The sequence below is a fragment of the Eublepharis macularius genome, chromosome 9, assembly GCF_028583425.1.
Source record: "Eublepharis macularius isolate TG4126 chromosome 9, MPM_Emac_v1.0, whole genome shotgun sequence".
Classification (NCBI taxonomy): Eukaryota; Metazoa; Chordata; class Lepidosauria; order Squamata; family Eublepharidae; genus Eublepharis; species Eublepharis macularius.
Window position 1 is genome coordinate 65,860,628 of NC_072798.1, and position 8,087 is coordinate 65,868,714.

General features: G+C 38.2%; 1 protein-coding gene and 1 non-coding gene across 2 annotated transcripts; both read left to right on the plus strand.

Moving 5' to 3' along the window:
* The first annotated feature begins 568 nt into the window (after nucleotides 1-568).
* On the plus strand, nucleotides 569-6,926 carry RPL18A (ribosomal protein L18a). The gene is made up of 5 exons (XM_054989367.1): nucleotides 569-646; nucleotides 1,841-2,020; nucleotides 3,257-3,386; nucleotides 6,237-6,346; nucleotides 6,783-6,926. Exons 1-5 carry the CDS (start codon nucleotides 629-631, stop codon nucleotides 6,873-6,875), a joined length of 531 nt encoding a protein of 176 aa, XP_054845342.1. The 5' UTR covers nucleotides 569-628; the 3' UTR covers nucleotides 6,876-6,926.
* On the plus strand, nucleotides 6,000-6,127 carry LOC129336393 (small nucleolar RNA SNORA68). The gene has a single exon (XR_008597709.1). It is a non-coding gene; the product is annotated as a small nucleolar RNA SNORA68 (small nucleolar RNA).
* Nucleotides 6,927-8,087: the final 1,161 nt, after the last annotated feature.

Below are 8,087 nucleotides of genomic sequence, written 5' to 3' on the forward strand. Positions count from 1 at the left end.
ACCGTAGCAGCATTTAAGTAGTCCTGTATGGGAGCCAGGTGATGTAGCATTTAGGGAGGTTTAACTTCCCCACTCAGCCATGACGTTCACTGGAGGATCTTGGGCCCGCCTGACTTCCCCCATCTAACCTACTTCACAGGGCTGTTATGAGGTCAAACTTAAGAAGGGGAGCGTGCATGCAGCTCTCCTTGGAGGAAGGGGAAATAAAAAATATTACTAGATGCTGTAACAGACTGGTGTCTTAGAGGCTTCCTTCCTCAAAGAAAAGGCTCAACTTGTAATGCGTATAATTATGAACATCATTGCCTGCATTCAGCCCCCTTTTGTAATTCTGAAAAGGCGAGCTCTAGAAGACACTCTAGCGGCACGCGGATCACTCTACCACAATCGCACAGACTAACCCTACTTGAGCAGGACAGATATTTTCCGGGCTCGGGACAGATGGCCAATAGGAACGCGGCTCTTAAAGATAGATAGGTCTCGTAACCAGTAAGAATGCTCTACGAAGAAACCAATGGACGGCGGCTGCTCTCAGGGTGGGCGGTCCCTTACAGCCGTCAATTGGGGACGCCAGGGTTTCGCGCATGCGGTCCTTCCTTTTCTGGGTGGCCGCGAGAGAGGCAGCACCATGAAGGCGTCGGGCACTGTAAGCGCCGGTGGCCCGGGATAGCTGTCTGAGGCTCGCGGTGGGGCTTCCGGTAGCTGGAGGGAGGCGGTCCTGGCAGGAGTACGGAGGGGCGTACGCGGGGGTGGGGGGGTGGGGGGCTTCTCTAGATTTCCTTTTCGTTGCCACGAGCGAGCGCCCAACATGGCGGCCTCAGCGCCTCCTGGCTCTTACAGCATGGAGACTTCTAGAGGTGGGCCTTGGCCTGGCCGTCTAGTTTGTCCACCCGGCAGTTATTTCTCAGTGTTTAAGCTCCCATTTATGCTTAGCGAATAGAATCGGCTTACGTTTTGGGTGGGTCCAGGGATCTCGGTTCACTTTCTTTGAAAACTGCTTAACGAACGGCAGGGAGATCTGCTTAATTATTATATTAACATTATGGTCAAGCTTGGTTTCATAGAAACGTACATAAACGATATGATCGTTTTCTTTCGTTTCAGTAAATGATTTTTAAAGGAATTTTTAAAGAATTTCATTTTCTGTCTGCACTATAATAATTTTAAAATTACCAGGCGTTTCTGCAAAAACATTTTAAAATTATTTTTTAAAAACATTCTGCCCTTTTTCTCATGGTAGCAGGGCCGATTTGAACCTGAATTTCCTAGATCCTAGTCTAATAGTCTGACTCCTACACCACACTGGTTCTTATTTATGTCATTAATCCTTCCTTACAACTACTCTACAAATTAGGCTGATAATATCTTTAGAGGGAAAAACAATGAGGATGAATGGTAATTAATCCAGTGTTGCCTGTTGAGTGTGGCTGGGGGTGAGAATGAAAATAAAAACCCCAATTCATGCATACCTGTTGTTTATTATTGACAAATGCTTTATCACAACTTTACAGTACAATTTCATACTAACTGCCCCCACACCAGTAATTTGTCCTGTTGCCTTTTTAATATTGAGGGGTGGGTAGGATGAAAAGTGGCATTCCTAATACAGCCTAAATTCGTCATGAGACGGGGGATACCTCGGATGCTCTTGACAGATTTGGGTATAGTACATATGCAAAAATTAGAGAGACTAGCATGGTTACTTCAGTGCATTTCTTCATGATTCAGATATACACATAGTTTTGTGATAGTTTGACATTATTTTCAAACCATCTTTCTGGTAAAAGCTGATTCTAAATGAGGAATAGATTTTCTCACTTTGTCTTTTTTCCCTTCAAAGCTTAGGGAATACAAAGTGGTTGGGAGGTGCCTTCCCACTCCAAAGAGTCCAACACCACCCCTCTATCGAATGCGCATCTTTGCTCCTAATCATGTTGTTGCAAAGTCCCGTTTCTGGTACTTTGTTTCTCAGTTGAGGAAAATAAAGAAATCTTCTGGGGAAATTGTGTACTGCGGACAGGTAGGATGATGTGGGAATTGAATGCTTTTAAAAATTGAAAACTTATGTTTCAGTTGAAGCACTTGATTGCATGTTGATGCCCTTGTCTTCCATTACTTGAACCACGTATATGAAGGCTTCATTTGAAATTAAGAATATTTTCTCTAACAACATGCATGGATGCTGGTTGGAGTTTTCCTACTTTTTCTGTTCCTGCAGCCCCTTCTGACTACTGAAATGATCATATTGAACCTTTGTGGAATAATTGTTGTATGGATGGAGGAAGCATTGGAATTGTCCTCCTTTCTCCCCCATCAGTGGGTCTGCACTTGCAGGAGAAACTGAAAGAGCAGTTTCATCTCTTTCCCTGTCTTCATTTCATACTCACATAACTATTCATCCATTTCTTCACACAATCTGAAAGGGACTGCGGGACTGGCAAGGAATGTGGACAGATCAGTGTTCCATGCATGCATTGTTGATACAGGCTCTCCATTTCCATGTTTTTAAAATGCTGGTTCTCTCAAGGTTTTTACTATTGAAAAATATTTTTCTTTATACCATTTCCTCCACCTCAGTGATCTGCCTCTGTATTATGCTATAGCTGAATGGACATTGTATTTTGCAATTTTACATGGTTTTTGGAGGGAAAGGGCAGGAGAAAAGATGTTCTTTTATCCTAATATTAAACATATGGGCTTTTAATGAAACAAATAGGGTTTTTTCTCGTTACTAAGTTACAAATAGACAAAAATAAATAAAAATTAATACAACCTAACCCACCAACCTCACTACTTCAGGATTTGACCACTAGTATTGATGTTTGTTTAAAAGGATTAGACACATCCATGGAGAATAGTTTGTACAATGATCTGAGTTTGCTACTTGGAACTTCTCCATATTTAGAACATACATACTTTAGAAAGTAGTCAGCTCTGCATGACAACTATTTTATCTTACTAGAAAGGATAACTTTAAAGCAATGTAAAGTATTCTAAAATGGTTGCTCTTGAAACTAGGTTGTGATGGAGAGAAAAAGTATGGAAATAATGTGCAATTTTATGCTTAATGAAACAATGAGGTTTCACACATCTAGCACTTTATGAAGAATTTTTTGTTTTATTTTTAGTAAACCTGGATACAGCATACCATTATCATATCTCATCAATTCTGATTCATTTCTTCTCAGTTTTACATGTTACATGAAAATCTGATGGCCTCTAACCTTGCATTGTTTTGATGTTGATTTAACCTAAGGTTTATGAGAAGTCTCCCCTGAAAGTTAAAAACTTTGGTATCTGGCTGCGCTACGATTCTCGCAGTGGAACTCACAACATGTACAGGGAATATAGGGATCTGACAACTGCTGGAGCTGTTACACAGTGCTGTAAGTACACAACTTTTGACATACCAAGTTTCCTTTTGATATTGTAAAACACAGATTCCATTTATTTCTGAATAATTTTGCTTTCAACTTGGTCAGGTTTTCATTAATGATACCATTTTCTAGTTATCAACAGCTTTTACAGCTGTGTCCAAGAAATACGGTTGAATTGTATTGTTACAATCAGTTGCTTGTCATCTTTTTTAACTTATGTGAACTAAACACAGTTCCATAGCCAGTTTAATAATAGCATATAAAATCCGCCTGTTTAACAGCAATTGGTGTAAGCACATGAGGTTCTAATTTTGGCTCGTAAAAAACTTTTTAAAATATATGGACTCTGGCTTGAAATGTGTATATGTATTCAGAGACTGTCAATGAGGTTTTTTCCCTTAAACCACAGCATTTTGCATATTGATCATAAGAAACACTGAGTGGAAGCATGTACTTTTGGTCTCAGTGGGCCTTCATGGTAAAGGATTGGATCCAAAGAAGTCCTTCTGCAAGCACAAAGTAGTTTTTAGACTTAGTTCAATGAGCTATATTCAACCCAATAGCTAGCTGAAGACGTTGGTGGATATGCATTTCCCCATTCCCCTTCCTCCAGAAGCTCTTTTTACCCCCAGAGTTATGATACATGGAACCATGTTGGACAAGTGAACAAAAATGCTTGTGAATTGGATGGCTGCAGTGACAAAGTGAGTTTCCAGGGATCAGAAGTCCCTACTGGAGAAAAAGGAATGCCATGGAAATCTGCACTCATTGGGCAGGTAGTAGGATAATACACCACTGTGGTTAGGAGTAGATAAAAACCTAAAGCCCTGCTTGAACAAACCATTAGCCCATAATTCAGCATCCTTTCTCCACCACAGCAAGTACATGCAGGTTCTATTTAGCCCTTGTGGTCCTGTTGTCTGTGAAATTGTCTGGTCCATCTTCCATGGTAGCAGCATGGATAAAAATAAATTCTAAAAAATTAAAATCAGATTTTTAAATTAAAATCAGATTTTGTTTGATACAATGCTTTTTGAGGAAAGCTCTTGTCTAAAATTGGTTTTTTGTTTAAGATACATTATAGTCCAAAGGGTTTTCATCATGAAATATGGATTAATTTTGAACTATGTAGTATGAGACTGTATATTCATGCAATGTTTTTTTTTAAAAAAATGCAAATTAATTCCATTAATTCACTCATTAGGATCCCATTTTCATGTTCTCCCATAGGTTTCTGTAAGATTATTTTGGGTAATTTTTCTGTCCAGAGAATATCATCTCAGATGCTTGGTTTTGCAGTTCTCAAAACTCAGTTTGTGTCTACAGAGGTAACATGCCTCTTCTTAACAGTAAAAATGTTCTTAAACATATAGAGTTAGAAAGCGACGTCAATCCTATTGTTCAACCCTTTACCTCTTAAGTGTTAAGTTTTAAGAAGTTCAGGGAATAGAAGATTGTTTGGGGTGGAATTGATCTGAACAAACTGGAGATGTCAGGAGCTTAAAGTGGGGAAGGAGGGGGCAAGCAGTATAAATGAAAATGAAACTTTTTGCACAGAATAGTCCAGAAGTCTTGAGATCTTTGTATCTTGAGGTTTATCATATTATTCTCTCCCCTGAAGAGAAGATCTATAATGGCAGTAGACCATAAAAGAGATCCAATTTGGGAATATTTTTGTTTAACCACATTAGTTAGCAAACATGGATGTTTAAGCAACTACAAGAATACATATGCTATATAATTTTTTTTAGTTAAATAAAACAATTTAAATAGTAATTGTTATTTTTAATTATTACTTTTCTCCTTCCAATAAAGTTCAGCAGAAAAGTTGTCCAAATATGAACAAGTAACCTATTAACTCACAATTATTTCATAATTTATTTCAAATGGTGAATGACCAAACAATCATTAGTTTTCTAATATAACTGTAAAACTAACCTAAGAAGTTATTGTTATAATAATGAGACCTTCATCTGGGTTGTAAATATTAAGATTATAACAAGCAAGAATGAGGCTTTGTGTAAAAAAACATGATTTAAATAGAGTCTTAGTGACTAGTGATTTAAATTGCTATTTAAATCATGATTCAAATCAACTAGATATCTAATGGCAGCGTGGTCAGCAAATTAACTGTGTATAGTTTGGAGAAGTACTTTGTCCCGAGCCTATTTCCTATCAGTTTTATAAAATGCCACTGAGTTCTGATGTTTTGGAGCGGAAGAAAATATTCTGTTCACTTTCTTATCTCTTTCCTAATTTTATAGTTTTATCACACGCTACCCTTCTGGTGTTCTTTTAATAATTTTGGTTTCCTTTTTCCAGTTCTGTGATGCCCTTTTCGTAATGGGCATCTAAAAAAAGTTGCTTTTATATAAAAGCATTGTTTTTCATTTGGTATTGTAAGATTTCAAGATTGCAGAAAGCAGCTGCAATTTTAGTGACTCAGACTCCAAATATTTATAGAATAATTGAAAGCCAGGCTTCAACTATCTGCTACTGTTACAATAAACTTTTACTTAGATTCAGAAAATTTGTTGCTAAGGGTGGTACTTAAGTAAATTTGAGGACAAATTTAACTGCCAGCTTGTAAGATACCTAAAATTGTAACACTTTGAATATGAAACTGCATACAAACCCAAAGAGCATTGTAGTGATAAAATGTTCTTGTCATGTATGCAAATATAAAATGCACCTTGTCGCCTTTCGAGAGCTGATGTGTCTTTGAAAGTGAAATTGAAGGTGCCACAATCAGATATTCAGCAATGGCTTGTGCATTTCTGTATGTCAGTGACACCAAGTCATGGGTCTCTTTCTGGTTTCTTTTGCTAAAATAGTGTGTAATTGTCTGATATATTGCAGATCGCGATATGGGTGCCCGCCATAGGGCCCGTGCTCATTCAATTCAGATTATGAAGGTTGAAGAGATTGCTGCTAGCAAGTGCCGCAGACCAGCTGTTAAGCAATTCCATGTAAGTTGAATGAAGTTAAATATATGCTTTTGGCAATTTACAAAGTTGGAAGATGAAATATTCTTAATTCCTGTGATGTTTGTAAAATATTTTCCATATATCAAGAACTGTGTTCTCCTACATACAGGTATATTAATATCCAACAAATATTCCAAAGTACTAGAGAATGTCTTGAATGTAAAAATATCCTGTGGATCTGAAATATATTTGATGATGTCAAATACTTCAATTTTTTTTGTAGTAATAACATTTTGTAACATGTTTAAGAAGTTCCCTTTTCTTGTGTATGTAGTACAAGGATAAATCTCTCTTGTTCTGTTGATATCCAATTAATGTTACTGTCTAGTTTTTAAATAACTTTTACATTATTGTTGAAAACTTAGTTTTGCCAGTTAGCTGAAATGAAAATTCATTCATATTTGTTCTCTGCCTACAGGATTCCAAAATTAAGTTTCCTCTGCCACACAGAGTTCTGCGTCGCCAGCATAAGCCACGTTTCACCACCAAGAGACCAAACACATTCTTCTAAATACTGGCTTAGTTCATGTGCTCTGGATATCAATAAAGTTCTTGAACACTTGATTGTTTCTTATCCATTTTAGAGTAAACACTACTCCAGCCTAGGCTGCATTTCCTCTCCCCTTCCAGACTTCAGTGACAGAACCACTATTACTGATGTACTGCTTAACAGCCCAATGTTTACAGTGCCTGCTGCTTTCCCTGCAAATAGCTTCTAAAATTTTGTCCCTCTCCATTCAGGGGGAGAAGCTAAGCAAGTGTAGATTGGAAGATCCCGACAAAGCAGCATTCTGAAAGTTGCAGTGGTGCTTTCTCTTTTCCTGCCATAGAATTCATAGAACTAAGGCTAGAGACCAGACAAGCAGTATCACAGAAAATACCGTGTTAAAAGGATAAAGTAATGATCCAGCAATTAGGGTTAGCTTTCAACTGATTTGACTATCTTTTCTACATACCTGCGTTTTTACATACCCTTCAACATTTCACATCTGAACACGAGGGGCTCATAACCTCTTTTTATATAAGAACAGGATTCTTGACTCCCATTTGCAGTTATTCCACATAGCTCTCTGATGTGTTCAGTTACTTTCAACAGTCTGCCTTTCAGTGATTTAAAATTCAAGAAGGTGTTAGTTCTTGTGATAAGAGCTACTAGAAGAATAATGCAACCATTTTGCTTGGCATCCAGGTCTAATTCTTTGCCCAAGGAACCCTTGAGATGCTGGCCAAGGCTGCTGGATCTCTGGTTTGTGCACTCAAGTGCCATCCTGATTTCCCTCCACCTTATGTTTGCCGACAGAGCAACATGTTTACAAGTCAGTGTGGTACACACTCGGACCATAAAGGCTGCCATACGCCTGCTTAGGTTGATAACGTGTATTTTAGAGATGAAATCTTGCTGTGGATTTCATATATGATCGATGTCAGCTTGGCCTAAGACTAGTGGAGTCCCAGGCTATGGCAAAAGAATGAAGTGTCCTTAACAACTGAATGGGGGAGGATTGTTATGAAATAGTTCCCTAAAGGCTCTGCTCAAGTATTCATCTATGTTTGGGGAAGATGTGAGTTAGGTATGTATGAAGAAACTGTTAGGGTTCTGTAAAAGAAGCTAAGGGACACTGGGTTGGCATAAGTGCCTTCAGGCACAGGATCTCTCCCTGGGGTGATGGATCTGCAGTTCTGTGAGAATGTCTGCCTTCACATCTATTTGTATCTGAAGAAG